Source organism: Cricetulus griseus, chromosome 8 (assembly GCF_003668045.3).
Source record: "Cricetulus griseus strain 17A/GY chromosome 8, alternate assembly CriGri-PICRH-1.0, whole genome shotgun sequence".
In the NCBI taxonomy this organism is placed as follows: domain Eukaryota; kingdom Metazoa; phylum Chordata; class Mammalia; order Rodentia; family Cricetidae; genus Cricetulus; species Cricetulus griseus.
In genome coordinates this window covers 21,900,451-21,918,942 of record NC_048601.1, presented here as the reverse complement: position 1 = coordinate 21,918,942, position 18,492 = coordinate 21,900,451, and the positions used below count along the sequence as shown (strand labels likewise).

The window sequence follows — 18,492 nt, the reverse complement described above, 5'->3', positions numbered from 1 at the left end:
GTGAACGACCCCCGCCCCCCCCCATTCTGTTGGGAATTTGGCAAGAATACAACTTCTGAACCAGTTTGCTACAAGAGTTTGTTCAGTTCCTACTTACAGGTCTCTCAAGGGGCAGAGGGGACTGCAGGACTGACCACACCCTCTACTGTCCCACCTCAGACTCTGGGCTCATTCCACCAATGCGCCCCCCTCCCTCATAGTCCACGATCCCTGCAGTGATAAGCCCTGGCCCTGAGCATCCATTGCTGCAGTGTCCACCACAGAGAGCAGAATCCCAACTCACTCCCAGGATCGACAGAACTAGGAGCACCTGTCCCAAGCTCGGCTCTGGGAGCCACATTAGCATTTCCGTTAAAAAGCCAACAGCTAGCATCCATCCCACACAGCTGCTAGAACCTCTTACACACGACTGCCCGAGGAAGCTGGACTCTTACCAATTCCCAGTAAGAGAAGGGCAAGGAGAGACTTACAAATGTGTTAGACCCTAACATAAATGGCAGCTGATGACAACAATTTCCCTATGTCATTGGGTCCTACCCAAAATGCAGCACCAAGAAAGGGCATGATGAGCAGAAAGAGATCTTTAGCTGGATATACAGCCCTTGAATTACCAAGGGACAGAGACAGCTCACTCCCTACAATTATGTAGGACCTAGGACACAGACTATGCACCCCTACATCGAGGCAGCTCCTGAGAGGTCGTACCGCTTGTGGTCATCAGCCCAACCCCTTGGTAGGCCCACTGGAGGAGAGGGAGTCACATCCAGAGCGAGAACCCCTCTAGGCAGACACTCACAGGGCAGCCCATCCCACTGTCACTGGGGCAGGCCAAACATAGCTAGGAGGGCAGACAGATCCCGAGCATCAGCTGCCCCATAGGCGTCACTCTGGCCTAACATAGACAAGGCCAACCGCAGGGTACTCCAGATGTTCTCTGACATGGCGCCCCCCTCACCCCGAGGGCCCCGGCTCTTCCTCTGCATGTTCAGGGCCTCCAGAAAGTGTTCCACAGCCTCACTGTAGGGAGGAGGAATGAGAGCTGGTGAGAAGAACAGTGAACGAGGCAGATGGGGCACTTTGGGGGAGGGAGGATCAGAACATAAGAAGCCAAAGCCAAGAAGACAAGGCTCATCTGCTCACAAAGGAACCCATACTCACCGGTGAGCCCCGAGGTTGATGCAGCTGATGCCTAGGTTATAGCGGGACCGGATATACCCAGGCTGTAGTTCAAGGGCTCTACGGTACGCAGCCACTGCCTCTTCACTCTGGTTCCCGTTGGCCAGTGTGGCCCCAAGTTTGTTCCACAACAAATAGTCCTGCGACGGAGAGAGGGGTCTGGGGATATGAGCTGGGCCTGGGGCAACTTCTGCCAATTCCATCACCTGCTTCACCACTGTTCCGTTAATGTAGGTCACTAACCCACTCTCTTGCCCTCAGCAGCTCCCGGTGTGGTCACTAGGTCATCCTATGGCATCACCCCCTCTATCCTGTGTCCATACACGCCTGTTCTCGCTCCCCTGGCCCCACTTTCATTTCCCAGTCTTCCCAAGACTTTCAGGAAATCTCCCATGACAACTCTTCAACCTTCAACCTGAGGCTCACATTGGGACGAACACTGAGGGCAGCCGTAAAACAGTCCACAGCCTTGTCGTACTCCCCACTCAGGTTGAAGAGGACTCCCAAGCCACACTGCACGTCAGGGTCAATGGATGTAGGGTCCAGACGCACAGCTGCCAGGAAGAGCTCTTTCACTTCAAGAAACAGGGAGCTAGGTAAGGAGAAGAAAAAGCACAGAGGTGGGTAAATGGGTCTGTCTGTATTCCTAACCTCCAAACAACCCCTTAAATAAAAAAGTCAAGCACTCTCCCAGGATTCATCAGTGTAACCCATTTACCCAAATTCCACTTCCCAGCCTGCTGTGTTTCACCACAGCACTGCATGGTAGAATGCTGAGCTCCTTTAAGCTGACCTCAAGTAACACACTTCACCCTTAGACCGTTGGATCTCAGCATCCCGAAACTGCCCAAATCAAGGTCATGTTCTTACTAGGACTCGAATTTACCCTCCTCATCCTAGGAACCCCATGCACTCACTCAGACAACAGGGATCCCAAGACACGCTTGCTGGGACCCAGTCCTGCCCCACTCGCCCCTTCTTCACCAGGAGTCACCAGATGGGCGTAGGCCGGTGAGTAGCGCAGCCAGTCTCGCAGGGTCTCGCAGGCCTGCCGCTGCAGGGACTCGTTGGTGAAGCTTACAGCCAGGGCCATCAGTGCTGTCCGGTTATCTGGCTTCAGCTCCAGACACCTGATGAGACAAAGCAGAGTGAGAATCTGCAAATGACACCAGCAGCCCTCAGCACCAGGGCCCATGACCAAGCTTTGAAATACACTCATGGTGGCCTCGCTTCTGCCTGGTCAGCTTAACACAGAGAAGAAGGCCAGAGGTGGCCTTCGAGTTAGTATTAAAGATCCCAACCTGAGAAGGCATACAAAGACCAACCAGGATCCCACAAATACAATCAGAGCTGATGGGGGACCAGAATCAAGCCTTCCGCTCACTCCTCTAGCCATTACTGAGCTATGCTGACTTGGACAATCTCAGGTTCATTTGTAAACTACCATTCAGAAAAGACAAAGAACTGGTTCTGGTGCCTGTTAGGCTTTCTAAAGGACTGCATCTACATCTTCCTGCCCTCACAGCAGCACACTCACCTCCGCAGGGCACTGATAGCCAGGAGCTCTTGCTCATTCTCAGCCTGGGTGGTACCCAGATACTGCCAAGCCTAGAGAGAAGTTGACAACTGCATCACTGACTTCCCGTCCTCTCCTCCACGGGCTTCCCTCCTCCCCTGCACACACCATCTCACTGGCACCAGGAGGAGACCACGCCCACTGGGCGGAGCCCACTCACTTCCATGTGCTTAGGGTCCTGCTGCACTGCAGCCTCAAAAAGCAGCACGGCATTGGGCAGGTCCCCCTCCTCAAGCCGACGAAGCCCTTCTTCGAAAGCCTGAGGGTGGTCACGCAGGGGGTTCTCCTCCTCAAACTGGTATCCCTAGAAGGAAAGGAATCGAGGGGGGAAACTCCTAAGAGGGGACCTAGGCAGTCATGGCAGCAGGGCTGGGAAAACACTGGCAAAATGGGCAGAGAAGGTGAAGGCTTCCTTTCACACAGGGGTAGCAAAGTCTTCGAATTGTGATGAGCATCCATGGCCAAGCAAAGGTGAAGACCAACTCACTGCCACCTGCTCATTACAGTGGCTGCAGAGCTAGCTGGCTGAGGCTCTAAGTACCTATGCTGGGATTATAAACTTATTTTAGGCAGTCTTCCCGTGCCGGAATTGCTGTGTCTTCAATTTCTCTCCACTGGATAGAGCATGCCTCTCAGCAGCACCTGCTGATCACAGTGAAAGCTCACCTCGGGGGCCCTAAATCTTAGTGTGATGGTGGGAGAGGGAAGTGTGATGTGACTCAGAGGCCCCGCCCTCAAGGCATGGCTTGCCCAACTTGGGGGACTACATGAACTGACTGGGTACATCAGAAATGCTTAATTTATTCTCCATAACTATGTTTGCTTCTTTTTTATTTTTGTTCATTTGTTTGATTTTTAGACAGGATCTTGCTATATACCTGAGGCTGGCCTCAAACTCACAGCTATCTTCTTGCCTCAGCTTCCCAAATGCTGACATTATAGACATAAGCCGCCATATTGGGCTTCTAGACTTTAAATACAACTGGGACCCCAAAATCTGGCTGGCAGAGAATGCTTCTACAAGACACTGCTCTCTTCCAGTTGGGGGGTTCTCAACAGAGAAAGTTACAATATCACCTAAAAAGCTTTGCCAACTAGCATCTGATGTGCAGCAGAAAGACAACAAGATGAGGTCAAAGTCACTTTGGACAAATAAAATATTCCGTTGGGGGAAGTCACCATCACAAAAACCATATGCAGGTCACCAGACAGTTTGAACACAGTTTCAAACACAGTACAGACATGGAGAACTTCGCAGTAAACTGTACCAAATAAAGACAAGATGTCCTGTTTGATAATCACTGTGAAGCAAAGAATCACAAGGGCTATGTTCTACACCATGAGTCATCGATGCCAAGGACAATTAACAATTGCAGTGGGGTTCAAAACATGAGACTGCTCACCGGAGATGGCTTTGAGAGAAATGTGTCATGCGGATAGTTGGGAATATTAAAAATTCAGTAATGACCCTACTACAACGAATAGCATGCCTTCTCTGTAAATGACCAGACAATAAATACTTCAAACCTTGCAGGTTCTACTGCAACTACCCAACTCCACCACAAGAGGGCAAAAGCAGCTAGGGCAGTATGTGAGCAATGAGCATGGCTATGTCACCATATTTTACTCATGGACATTGAAATTTCTAATTTTAGGTATTACAAATTGCATTACTCTTTTGATTTCTTTCAGCCATTCAAAAATGCTAAAACCATTCTTAGCCACTGAACCATTTGCAAATGAGTGGCAAATCCACCTATCCACAGGCCACACATGATCATCTGAATTCAATAGAATAAGTATGTTCACACTCAACCTTAACTGCTGTCCATCATCAATCCATCCTTCAGGCCACTCTGTGGAAAGCAGATTGTTGTCACATATAATTTCCTAATGAATGTATTTATGCCTCAAAGCTACTGAGAGTCTTACTAACAGTGGCTGTACTTCCTGAAGCTTGTACAAGGCCTGTGTGAGCAGTCAGCGGTGATGAATGCTCTTGTGTCTCCAGAAAACAATGTGACAAATGAATGCACTCAACTCCCAAACACGAGTTTCCTCTAGAGTCCGTTACCTATTGTTTTTAACGTCTCATCACTTACTGTTCAATGAGGAATTAACTACTATCCCCCTCTGCAAAAAGAAAACATTTGCAGAGGTGAGGAAAGAACCCTCTGAAGGAGCCCTTCACAGACTAGAGTGCAGAGAGCTGAGAGCTGAGTGTTACTACACATCCTGAAAGCTCTAACCCAGCCAGTCGTCTTGTCTGATCCACTCCTTGGGCTGTTGCAAAATCTCACACAATCACACTGTGGATAAAGCACAGCTTCAAAGCGTCTCTACATCACAGAAACTTTTTCTAACAGTGAACAGTGTTTCAGTGTCTCTTTAGGCCACAGGTGTATGAAAAATCTAAGGGTGATCAATAAAAAATATTTAATTTTAAAAAAGTATAAAGAGGGATAAGGAGACAGCTGAATGGATAAAGCACCTGCAGGCAAACAGGAGGACCAGAGTTCAGATCCCTAACTCCCAAGATTAAAAACCAGGCAAGCATGAAGTCCAGTTGGAGAGTGGATCCACAGGGCAAGCTGGCCTGACTGCAGCTGTGTCAATGACCTCTTGGGGGGGGGGCAGGATTGGGGGACACAGGAACCCTGTCCCAAGTGGGAAAGTGGAAAGCAATGAAGGGAAGACACCTTATGTTAATACCTGACCTCAGCACACACGTGCACACCACAGACACATGCAAAAATGTAAGTAACACCTAAAAAGCACAGAAAGACCCATGAGTTTATCTGACAACGAACTCACACCCCCACTTTTAAAGTATTCCATATAATTCAGTACAACTTAGCTTAAGGACAGACAGAACTTAACTCTTCACTATTAGTGAATAATAAAATGGAGCATTGTTGTGAAGCATTAGTGCAGAGGGTTCTAAGCCTCATTTTGCAATATTTCAAGTTATCACTGACATCAAACAGGATTCGTGGATCTAATAACTTACAGGTTTTGTTTGTTTTGAAACAATCTCACTAATTTACAACCCTCCTGACTTAGCCTCACAAGTGCTAGGATTACAGATGTGTACCATCTTGCCTGGGTCCCTTGTTATATTTTTAAGTTTTTTGTGTATTTGGTCCAGCATGTCTTAAATTTAGCACTTAAATAATGAGTGCTAAATTAAGCTTCAAACTTAAAAAGTTATTCTGTGTATATGTCATAAATTCCAGAGTAATAAACATTAAGAGAAAATATTACCCATATGAAAGCAGCACTTACATCTCCATTTATCAAATGTACGGAAATGCTAGTTATAAGTTAACAACATATCAAATTGTTAATGTAGGACAATAAGAGTGCTATTCTATGAGAGGAATTTATACTGTGGCAAAATACAAGGTGAAATCCCTAGAAGGAAGCAGCCCCTCAATGTACCACACAAGACCATTTTTGAACAAGCCCAGAGCAGATGGAAACACCACGGTCCCATTTTCCCTTGTAGCAGGTTGTTCTGAGGCTCTCAAGCCCCGACCTTCTCACAGTCCCTGAGCTTCCCTCTCCCATCTGGGCACAGCTCCCTATGTCAACATCCACCTCCACCACCCAGCTCTGAATCTCAGGGTCTGGTCCTTCCTCCTCCACAGTTGAGCTGAGAAAGAGGTGTTACTCTGATGGGGGATGTCCTTCTGGACACTATGAATATATGTTTCTCTTATTGGTTGATGAGCAGGAAGTATAGGCAGGGGCTACCAGACTACAAGAATGCTGGGAAGAGGAAGGCAGAGAGGAGCCGATAGGGAGACACCATGCAGCTGCCAAGGGAGCCAGAGGGCCAGGTATCACCAGTAAGCCAAGACAAAGTGGAGATACACAGATTAATAGAAATGGGTTAATAATTAAGAGAGAGCTAGCCAAATAAGAAGCCTGAGCCATCAACAAAAAGTTTATAATTAATATAAGCCTGAGACCAGGCAGGACAGAAACCTCCTGTCATCATGGCTCCACTCCTACTGTCTTCCCTCTCATGCTTCAATGATCCTGCAACTCACAAGCAGATTTACTCACAAACATCGAAGCCAAAAGCTCACGTTACATGCAAAATCCAAACATCTTCTCCACAGACTACTGGGAAATGTTCTTATTGTTTAAATTATTTAATGTAATTCTTTGAAATCCTGGATCGGGACAAGAGCTTGTTGCTACAAGAAGAGATCAGAACTTAAATGAGAGCTGTGGGTATAGCTCAATGGGATAGTTAGTCCTTTCTAGCACACACAACCCCTGGCTTGGTACCCAGCATTGGGAGTGGGGGAGCAGGTGTTCCAACTCATGAGCTAAAAGAGAAGTACATGCCACAGTGTGGACAGAGAATGATCCATCAACTCCCACTGCCCAGCAGAGGGGCCAGCAGCCAATAAATCATCCCAGTGAACCTGCAAAGAGGACCTACCTACCCATCTGTTCTTAGTGCGTCGTGTGTAAGCCCCCTAGTGGGCGCTAAGTCACGGTGTGATGTGCAGAGGCATTCTTACTAACCACTGAACCCCAAGAACACAGGACCATTCAATTCCTGGACAGCAGGTGCCAAGGTATCATCACACTTCACAGAAGCCGCTCAAAAGTAGCAACAGCTTCAGCATGGAAACTTCCCGTTCCAGAACCTGGAAAGCCAGGGGCTCCTTCCTACCTTGTCATAGGAAGCAGATGTGAGGTCATCATAGTCAGAAAGCCAGGGGTGCGCCTCAGCATCCCGTTTTGCCATCTCCTCCAACTCTGCCTGCAACTTGTCCCAGAAATCGACATCAGACTGTAAGGAAGGGAGGGCAGATAGAGAAAGGCGGTGCTTCGTGCCCACCCCACCCTCACCCCCACTCTACTGGGGTGTGTTCCTAGGGCAACAGGCCTTAAACTTTAATGTGTTCAGCAACCATCAGAGAAGCTTTTGTAAAATGCAAATTCCTCAACCCTACCCCCAGATTCTGATGCAGGAATCTGGAGCAATGTCCAAGAATTTGCATTTTTTAAAAAGCACTTATCCTGCACCTACACAATTCCAACACGGATGACCCAGTACATTCTGAGACAATGCCCATCACCTCTGGCACTAACAAAGCCATACTCCCCATGGGAGGGCATGGCCCTGGGGTACTTGTGTTCACACCAGCGGCTCTCACCTCTATAGCTGACTTGGCTCGTTCAAATTCTACATCCAGGGCAGACGTGTTTCCTGACCTTGTGAACTGATCGACCCAGGCCTCTGATGTGCCCTGTGACAAAAGATGATCAGTACCACCCCCACCAACTTCCTTTCCATTAACAGACTGACCGAAAGCCCACTCGACACCACCAGCCTGGATGCTCTCAGAATCCTTCCCCACCCACTCAAGATCTAGACGCCACAAGGCAACCTGCCATAAAACCCTTCCCACTGAACACTGGTCCAGCCTCGGGCAGCAGTCTTCAGGTGGGCTGGGGAGTGACAATGTCCTACCTGCTGCTGTATAAACTCTGCTGCCCACTGTTCTGCCTGAGCTCGGCCCGACCCTGCAGCAGACTCCAGGGACACCTGCCCCTCGCCAATCTGTCGCACGAATTTCAGGAACTGGGGCACAGAGACACACATGGGCACCTTGGGACAGGACTTCTAGGTGCACACTCTCAACTATGCCCAAGGAGACCCTGCACTAGGCCCTCCCTATAAACATCTCTAGCTGCATCAAGGTAATGCTAAAGACCCTAAAAAAAAAAAAAAAGCAGAGATCAAACGGGGGGGGGGGTTGTCTGCCTCCACAGAGTTGAGAAGGCACAGAAAAGACAAAGGTTAGTAGACAAAGAAATGAGGGACACAGTGGGAAGATGCAGCCAGATCCAAAGTCTCTGTTCTCCAGAGGGAAGAACCTCAGCCCCTCTTTACGGCACAGTAAGTAGGGTGAGGGAAAGACTTTTGCCTTTAGTCCCAGCTCAGCCGAACAACAGAAGGCAACTCACCTCGGAGTTAGCCAATTTGGGGTCGTCCACCTTGGACACAAAGTCACTGGCTGTGTGCTGCAGATCCTCCTCGGGATGATAGTCATCATACCTGTGGTGAGGAAGGGGGATTATGTCATCCACCCATTACCCATGCTCTTCCCCAGTCCTGGTCCACGGCAAACACTATTATTCTTGGGGGGAGAGCAATGCTATCCCACTACCGTAAGGAGCTACAAAGCACAAGTTACGGTAAAGAAGGATATCAGTGGACGTTGGGAGGGAGGGGAAGAGAATAGCATGCTGGAGGAAATGGTGCACCAGGACAGTTACAAATCTCTCGTGGAATAGCTGGGTTTCTGCCAATAGGGGAAATACCAGTGACACTAGCGGGAATGTTAACAAACAAAGTAGAAAAGAAAACCCCTGCAAGCTGGGTGTGGACGGAGAATGTGGATGGGGGAGACTGGAAAACTACCGAAACACACTCTCTTCATACATCCAAGACAGACACAGGACTCACCATCGATCAGTGGTGGATGATCCTTCCGGCTCTCCCAACCACAGCTTCTCCTCAGACTGCTCCAGATACTCCTCAGCCCATCGGGCAGGGGACACAGACAATGGGTCTACAAAGAGCAATTGTGGAACGCATCAAGACCCCAGTGTAAGGTCAGAGAAAGTAATACAGACTCACTGACACACTTAACCAAACCCTCCTCAGAAACAGAATTTAATGAACCCAACAGCTTCTTCAGTGGCTGAGCTATTCCCAAGGGGACTGAATGGAGGTTTATGGAGAGCTGGGAACAGGAGACCTACTAAGGAGGATCTGGAAAGAACTTAGCACTCCCAAGGCTGAACCGGAAGGCTCAAAAGTTGAAGGCTATAGAAAGAGCCCAACTTTAAAGGAGGGTAGGGTAGAAAGATGGCTCAGTGGTTAAGAGAGCTAGCTGTTCTTCCAGAGGACCTGGGTTCAATTCCCAGAATCCACATGGTGCTTCACAACTGACTGTAATCTTAGTTCCAGGAGACCCAATGTCCTCTCTGACCTTAAGGGAACCAGGCACGCATGCAGTACACAGACACACGTAGGAATAAAATAATTTATTAAAATCTTGATTGGTGTGTGTCAGTTGTACAAAGTCAGGGCTTCAGTACACCATCTCCATATATCACATTAACTCTCTTTCTTTTGGAGGGATGGAGGTTTGGGGATGTCTCTGTATGTAGTCCTGGTTGTCCTGGAACTCGCTAGGTAGACCAGGCTGGCCTCAAAATCACCAAGATCCACTTGTCTATGGCTAGGATAATGGCAGGAGCCACCATGCCCAGTCTCTCTCACACACACACACACACACACACACACCCTTTACCCCCAGCTTCCCCTCCCCTTTCTTCCTTTCCCCTTCACCATCCTTCCAAATCCTTTTCCTTTAATTCTGCAGTCCTCAGTAAGAAGCAGGAAGCATCAGGGCTTCCTTATGGGAAGTGCTGGCCATACCACAGCACTCACAAAGGGTGCTAGCAACCTCATAGGATGCCTCAGGCCCCTACACCCAGAGACAAATACTATTCTGGCTCTTGTCACTGTGTTGTTGCTGTTCGGGGTTTTTTTAAGACAAGGTCTCACTATGTAGCCCAAGCTGGCTTTGAACTCAAGATTCGTTTTAATAGACCATGTTTTTCAGTCAAATTCTAAAGTTATCTTAGATACTCTAGTGACAAAGGGCACCATGAACATGGGAACAAACACTGAATGAGGGCACTGAACTGTTTCTCAACTCCTTGAACTTTGTCCTACCAAGCAGGGAGCAGATAAGTGTGGCTCCGCCTTCTACTCTGTCCCGATCTTAACATCCCAGAACTGACACGGCAATCCAATCCCCAAAAGGAAGGTCTGACTGTCCTGCTGTAACCCTGAGAAGGCACCTCATGCCCTCAGTACTGATGTACATCCACTTTACCTAAGACTTGGCCTGAACAATTTCAACAAAGCAATCTCAAACTCTGAGAAAAATACTGTGAAAATCTTAAAGAAAAAGAACCAAGGGTCTCAGAATGCACACACCTAATTGTGAGGAAGCTGTGCATAATTAGCAAAATAAAAAAGCATGATTGACAATTGTTTGGGTTTACAGATCCTGTGTTTTAATTTTAAGGACCCGCAACAATTACAGGCTCTGTCCTCAGGTCCTCAGGGAACATTTTCTTCTTCCCTTACCTTAAGCACAGGGCGCCTTACATATGAAGACTGAAAAACAGATTTCAGTAACACCTCCCAGCTCCTTAGTCCTGACTGTTGAAAAGGAACCACTCTCCTGCTCACTCTCCATTAACTCGCACTCTGGCCATGAGTGATCCTGAGACCACTTCTCTAGAATGTTCTCGTCTTCTCTAGAATGTTCTCGTATTCTCTACAACAGAAAAAGCACATTCTGCCTGGACTTTACCACATGCTACACTTTGGGGGGGGGGGAACAAACACAGGTAAGAAACGTCATCCTTACATTGCTACAATTCAGGGTTAGGTGTGCACAGGGTTAAATTCCTGCCTAGCATTCGAATGCCATGAGTTCAATCCCTAGCACCTCACAACAGCAACAGCAACAACAACCTAACACAGTTTGTCTCTGGGTCATACAAACTGCTCTAGGAACCTGCCCCAACAAAGGATTTAGATAAAATAACCAAATGAACAGCATTTGGCTTCACAACCTTTTTTGAGAAATCCTTACAGAAAACCAGATCCATCTGGACACACCGGAAACTAAAGCAGTAACAACCAGAGAGAGACAGGGATTGTCTTGGTCACCTACACTAAGCAGAGCTTTCACAGCCGTGTTTGCATCGTACTACTCACTGAGCACATCTCAAACACTCAGAACGCCCTCCCCTAAGCAGTGCGAGCTCTGTGGAAAGGAGTGGGGGTGCTGGAGTGAGCCTGAGGTCATCCACATCCAAACCCCAACTCCACACAGCGCTCACTGTGTATTTCAGAGTAGCTCCTTTAACTTCTAAGTTCCCACTTCCTTATGTAGAAAACAGACAACAGTTAGCTCATATGGGTGTCTGCAAAATTAAAACGCAGAGGCATTGGTGGCGCACACCTTTAGTCCCAGCACTCAGGAGGCACAGGCAGTCGGATCTCTGAGTTCAAGGACAGTCTGGTCTCCAGATCGAGTTCCAAGACAGACAGGGCTACACAAAGAAACCCTGTCTCAAAAATACCAAAAAAAAATAACATAAAAGGCAGTACCAAAGTGATGCTACCATTCCTGTCTGGGGAGGGCGAACCTTACAGAATACCACAGGGAGACTGTTGCCCTGTCTCCGTAGCTCCTCCTCCTCTATTTGGGGAAGAGCTATCACCAGCACATTCTGCCAGTGCTTCCGACAACTTTTCCTGTAACAGCACAAGGTGGTAGTTGATAGTGCCCTATGAACTTCACACACTGTGATGGCTGTTCTTGGTTGTCTTCTTGACTACATCTGGCATTAACTACAACCCAACAAGCTGGGTACACCTGTGAGGGACTTTTTCTTAATTAAAACATTTAAAGTGGGAAAACCCACTTTTAATCCGGATCTCTTGGGATGAGAAGACCCACCTTTAAGGGGGGATGGGTCTTGTATAGAGATGGGCTAGTGCTGGGATAGTGCTGATGCAAATCTACATATCTGATGAAGCTGCGTGATGCTCTTCACACACAGATAATGGCATGCTGAAGAAAACCAATGAGCTCCACAGACTGTACCAAAGTGGACCTCCTGACCACCACTGGGAGACTGAAGTGAGTAGAACAACTTTCCTTCATGTTTTCTTTTTATTTATTTTTTCGCTATTATCAGTAAGACTATAAAATTTTCTATGTTAAAAAAAAAAAAAAAACACAACTAGCCAGGTGATAGTGATGCACACCTTTAATCCCAGCACTTGGGAGGCAGAGGCAGGTGAGCTCGAGCTCTGTGAGCTCGAGGCCAAGCCTGGTCTACAGAGCGAGTTCCAGGTCAGGTTCCAAAGCTACACAAAGAAACCCTGTCTTGGAAAAAAGCAAACAAACAAAAAGATGAGCTTCAAGGTTCCTTTTGAATAATTCTAGAATGTTAAACATGGGAATTAAAGGATAAAAAGAACCTACAAAGCATGCCTATAATCCCAGAACTTGGGATACAGTGGCAAAACTGAGTTCAAAGCCAGCCCAGGCTACATAGTAAGACCTTTTCTCAAAAAAAAAAAAAAAAAAAAAAAAAAAAAAAAAATAAGGGGGGGGGCAGGCATAAGGATGCACTGCCAATAATTAATCCTAACATTCACCAGAGACAGCCACAAATTTAAGCCAACCTGATGTACAAAAGCAAGCTGGAGGCACACCAGGGTTATAGTGAGATTATCTCATAAACACCAAAAAATAATTAGCTAATAAGACTTTTAAAAGTATAGGATTTTGTCTCAAATCTACTTATCCATAAAACAACAGTTAACTTATATCACTGACATACCAGCTACAACACTAAGAGATAGACATTTTAAAATGTGAACTCTAGGGCTGCAGAGATGGTTTGATGGTTGGGGCACTGGCTTATGTAAGGGTTCTTTCAGATGACCTGGGTTTAATTTCCAGGCCCCATTTGGCAGCTAACAACAATCTCAAACTCCAGTGCTAGGGGATTTGACACCCTTTTCTGGTTTCTGCAGGTAAAGCATATATGTGACACACAGACAAACATGCAGGCAAAAAGACCCATACATATAAAATAATAATAATAATAATAATAATAATAATAATAATGTCTTTTAAATAAATAATGAATTCCTAGAAAACCATTTCTTTCAGATTTTGCTCCCAAATCTCCATCCATCCATCCATTCATTCATTCACTATCAAAGGCCTAGTACAACAGGACAATTTTACAGAGACCAATTTCATACAGCACAGTTCCAGGTACCCACATCTGAGCCTCTGTGAAGTTGGCATAGTTGCAAAGGAATGTGCAAAACAGAGCTCTTCATAGACAACCAAACAGGTGAGGCAGGTCCAACATGTTTTTCTAAGGCTGTTCTCATTTGTGAATTAGGGAAGATGTCATGGGCAGGAAGCAATTAGTTATAATAAAACCAGACTCACATTGTGCTTTGCTGTTTTTTGTCTGTTAGTTTTAAATTATGGAAATGACTAACATCCACCCATTCCAACAGAAGTCTCTCTGTACTGAGATGTATCACTTAAGGTTAAGGTTCGTGTGGACACCGAAAAGGTTCGGTCCAGCAGAGGGCCTCTGGATAGCTCAGATTCTGACTTGAGGCAATTCCACAGGGAAGACTTAACAGTATTCTGTTAGAAAAGCACGGCGGCTGGGTACAAGCAGGCATGAGTTTGAATATCATGTCTCCTACTGACACTTTATAAGAGGTTTCCAAATCTCAGCCTAGCAGAGAGGGCCTAGAACTAATAGCAAACCCTAGAACACTGTCTGCCCTCCTTACTTTAGGAAAGGGCATCTGGGTGAAATTTCCTATAACCGCTTACATTAGTTGCTGGGCTCTAGGGCATTTCTCCTGTGTTTGGAGGAAGCCCTATCTTCAGGAGGATAAGAAATGGTCAGAGGAGAAGCCAACTAAATCCTTAACTCAAAACCCTTTAACTCCCCAGGCACTGTGACTGCCTGAGAGGCTAGGATCTTTGTAACTTTCTCCATTCATATCTCCTCTCATCCTCAGATTTCTCCACAGAGAAAAAGGCAAACAATGCTTCTCTCAGTGAACAATCAGGAAAAGGAAGACTGAGGACGGCCCTTCCCCTTCACCCTAATCTGATAGGTGTGGGGGAGAACAATCAATTCCAAGGGAGGCATTGAGCAGAGGATGCCCCAAAGACACACATTAGGTTAAGACTACGTGTGCAGCCAAGAGAAAAAGAGCATAAAGTACAGGCCTGGCAGGACAGACTGACAGCTTGGTCCACAGTCAAACCCCAACTACACCCTAGGGAGAAACCTAAATAGTGTGTTGTCAAACTGCCTTCTAAACATGTGTGCTCATCCACAGATCAGTGCTGCCCTCAAACGTGGCCAGGGAAGCTTCTCTCTGCAGTGGTGAGCAGGTAAGGCAGACTCGGAACTGATCACAGTGCTGAAAATAAGTGACTATGGAGCACTCAGCCCTGACTGGGACATCCATCCAAACCCCCCTCCCCAGGGAACAGCTCAGAAGAGGGGGTGGGAAGAATGTAGGAACCAGAGGGTGGAGTGGGGTGCAGTAACACACTGTCTTCAGGACATGGCATGCCTATTGCTCCCATGGACTCATTTCAGCTGTAGTCACCTGCATGAGGTCAAGTCAAGATCAGGTGACATCTGAGAGACAGCATTAACTGGACTCAGTGGGTTATTAATATATAAAAAGAGGAAAGGACATGAAAGGAAGCAGGACACATTTGGGGTATCTAGAGGGAGTAGAAGGAGGAGGCAGAGTTTCTTCCAGGGAGTACATGTATAAAAATGCCTAAGAATAAATAAAAGCTATTCTATTAAAAAAAGAAAAACAAAAAACCTAGCTGGGCGGTGGTAGCACACACTTTTACACACCTTTAATACCATCACTTTGGAGGCAGAGGCAGGCAGATCTCTGTGAGTTCGAGGCCAACCTGGTCTACAGAGTGAGTTCCAGGACAACCAGGACTGATACACAGAGAAATCCTGCCTGGGGAAAAAAAAAAACAAACCAAAAAGCAAAAACAAAAACCAAATCACTTACAATATTGTTACCTTAAACAAGTTACTTTATCTCAAAAAACTCAGTATTCTTATCTGTAAAGTGGTTATAAAAACAGTAGCTAGAACTTGGGTTCTCATGGAGTTTAAACAAACAACAAATTCAATGCACTTAACACAGAGCTCAGAACACAGTAAGTACACAGAAGCTAATTATTATTTTATTATTGCAGATGACCTTTACCCGAAAAAGACCATTCATTCCTCAATAACCATAATAGAATGGTTCCTGGAACGCAAAACACTACAGATTCCAGTCTCTTATATGAAAGGATCTATTTGCATATAACCCACACATCCTCCTGTTATTTTAACATCTCTAGATGACTTTTAATACCCAATATATAATATAAATGCCATGTACACAGTAATTACATGAATTAGGAAATAATGCCTACACACACACACACACACACACACACACACACACACACACACACACAGCCAGGCACAGTGGTTCACACCTGGAACCCCAGCCCTCAAGAGGTTGAGGTAGGAAGGCCTCTTACATAGGGATTTGGAGGACAGCCTGGTCTACAAGAGGCCCTGTCTAAAACTCAAAAATCATGTATACTTTTAGTATAGACATAAGGGTTCACCAAACATTCTCCATCCACAATTTGTTCGATCTACAGATAAGAAACCTACAGATACAGAGATGGCCTAGCTTCTGAACCCCACAATCCTACTTTCCAGACCCCAATTCTACTCAAGATGGCTGAATGCCAGACTCCCAGGTGCTACAGTGATGATTTCTCTCTTCCTGGGCCATCCATCCCATCTCTAGCTCCTCTCTACTAGGCTAAAGCAGTCTCCTCTTTCTCACTCTCCTCCCCCTCTCTTTTTTTCTTCATTCATACCCATACAAAAGAAAACAAAGAAAGAGCCAGGTGGTGGTGGCACATGCCTTTAATCCCATCACTTTGGAGGCAGAGGCAGGTGGATCTCTGTGAGTTCAAGGCCAGCCTGGTCTCCAGAGTGAGTTCCAGGACAGGCTCCAAAGCCACAGAAAAACTTTGTCTCAAAAGCAAAACAAAACAAACCCAGTTTTCTTGTATGTTTTGATTCCCTATGATGACTACAAGAAGTCACATCTAAAGCCCTACAGAAATGAATCAACAAGTTAGAAAAGCCATTACAGCTAAAAGTCACCTTACACCCTAAGTGGAATTAGTACTTCAGTACTAATAGTACAGATTTTCCCACAAGCCTCACCTGTGACTTCAGCGATGAATTCTTGGGACCAGTCAGTCTCATTATAATCCTGAGCTACATCCACAGCATCTCCAGCCGCAAGAAACTCCTGGGCCCAATTCTCAGACAAGGCCAAGTCTGCTACACCAGGGGCTGAAAAGAGACAAGAGAAGATAAGTAAAGGAAACAAGCACCCATCACTCCTAGATGCCACCTCCTTTGTCTCCCCACTCTGCTGACACCAGCAAAATCAAAGGATAGGAGCCCTCTGGCCTCTGTGCACAGAAAACACTGGTCTTCTCACCAGACCCTCAACCCACCTCTCTGAGGAGCCTGGCGAAAGTTTGACTGTTCAATCTCCTGCATCTCTGCCAAGAGGTCATCCATCTTGAAGGTCTGAGGGGCACGGGATACAAGGGGTGCATTCTGGTCCTGCAGGAATTCTGCCACCAACTATTGCAGAGAGATGGTGAGATGAACCATTAGGCTGAGGGGACCTCAGAAAGGGGCAGGGCCGACTGGATGGGGATACTGATGTCAGACAGAAAGAAAACAGACACTGGAGACAATAAAGAAAAGAAAAAAAAGAAAAAAACCTATCTGTAAATCTGGAAACCAAAAAGAGTAGAAGAAAACACTGACACACAAATCTCATTTGGTGAAGAGAGTTCAAAGTGAAGTATGAGTGGACTGTTTAAAGGTTTTAAAGAAAAAATCACGGACCAAAAGAGACAGAGAGAGACAGGGAAACAGAGACAGAGACAGAGACAGACAGAGAGACAAGAAACTTGTCTTATTTACCTCATCTTCAGAACCTACTCCCAAAGGCTTGGAAACCTAAGGAAGGAAGAAAAGAGGCAATATTCCAGACTACCCCACCACCACCACCACACACCAACTCTAACTACTGCTTAGGTGACCTGAGTGAGGCAAGTGAAAAGCCTTCACAAAGCCTCGGCTTCTTTGTCTATAAAACAGTTGTCCTCTGTGTCAAGATGCACGGTGCTCACACCATCGCCACTGTGTGCTAACTGCTATTACTTGTAACAACAGAGAAAGCAGCTACTGGGCTGACCGACAAACGGGCTCTCGTGCCCTAGAACACTCACCGTCTCTGCAGCTGAGGCTCCCGGGGGCCAGGGGCCAGGCCTCAGTCCCTCCTGCCGAAGGGCCTTGTCCTGGGTGAAGTGAGTGGCCAGCTTCATGAGCGGGTTGGCACCCCCACATTCGCCCTCCACCAGCTCCCTCATTGCCATGGTGACCACCAGCTCCCTGATGGACAGAAGGTTAGAACTGTGCTCCCAGAGCCAGACTTTCACAGCGCACGCTCCCGGAGCCCCGATCTCGAGCAGGTGGGCCCACCACTGTCCCACGCGGGCCAGCAGGCCTCCGGGGCCAGGCGTCCTGCCGCGCGGGCTACCCCCTGGCTGTGTCCGGAGCCCCACGGGGAGTCTCTTATCATCCGGCCTCCCCACTCCAAGCCGCGGCTTTGGGCTGGGGTCCTCCCGCAGCTGTCACCGCTGCAGCTGGGACACCACCCGCCAAACAGCAGCCCGACAAACGGGCCTGGACCCCCGGGGAGCGCGGGTACCGCGTCAGCAACCCGACGAGACGGGGACTCGGACCGGACCGGGGAGAGCGGGAACGCCGCCGGCCGTACACCGGGACCCGCCACTCCAAGTCCGGGGTGAGCGGCGGGACCGGAGCCCGGCCCGCGCGCGTCCCCCGAGCCCCTCCCCCGCCGTGCGGGTCCCGGCCCAGCGCCCGCGGCCCCCAGTCCGCCGCCCCGACCCGGCCCG

The 18,492-nt window shown here is 47.4% G+C and overlaps 1 protein-coding gene across 1 annotated transcript; it reads right to left on the bottom strand.

Moving 5' to 3' along the window:
• Positions 1-815: 815 nt before the first annotated feature.
• Positions 816-17,949, bottom strand: Pex5 (peroxisomal biogenesis factor 5). The gene is made up of 15 exons (NM_001244001.1): positions 17,803-17,949; positions 17,495-17,530; positions 17,014-17,146; positions 16,715-16,846; positions 9,249-9,354; positions 8,747-8,837; positions 8,250-8,360; positions 7,933-8,025; positions 7,446-7,565; positions 2,913-3,056; positions 2,714-2,784; positions 2,094-2,306; positions 1,603-1,768; positions 1,159-1,316; positions 816-1,017 (listed from the first exon to the last, which is right to left on the bottom strand). Exons 1-15 carry the CDS (start codon positions 17,947-17,949, stop codon positions 816-818), a joined length of 1,923 nt encoding a protein of 640 aa, NP_001230930.1.
• Positions 17,950-18,492: the final 543 nt, after the last annotated feature.

What these genes read in the sequence shown, in the direction of transcription:
- Pex5 (NM_001244001.1), bottom strand. Translation starts at nt 17,949, where the DNA reads ATGGCAATGAGGGAGCTGGTGGAGGGCGAATGTGGGGGTGCCAACCCG. An exon ending in GAGTAGGTTCTGAAGATGAG is followed by an intron (nt 17,147 to 17,494) that starts GTAAATAAGACA and finishes TCTCTGCAATAG; the next exon opens with TTGGTGGCAGAATTCCTGCA. An exon ending in CAGAGTTTATACAGCAGCAG is followed by an intron (nt 8,026 to 8,249) that starts GTAGGACATTGT and finishes CTTTTGTCACAG; the next exon opens with GGCACATCAGAGGCCTGGGT.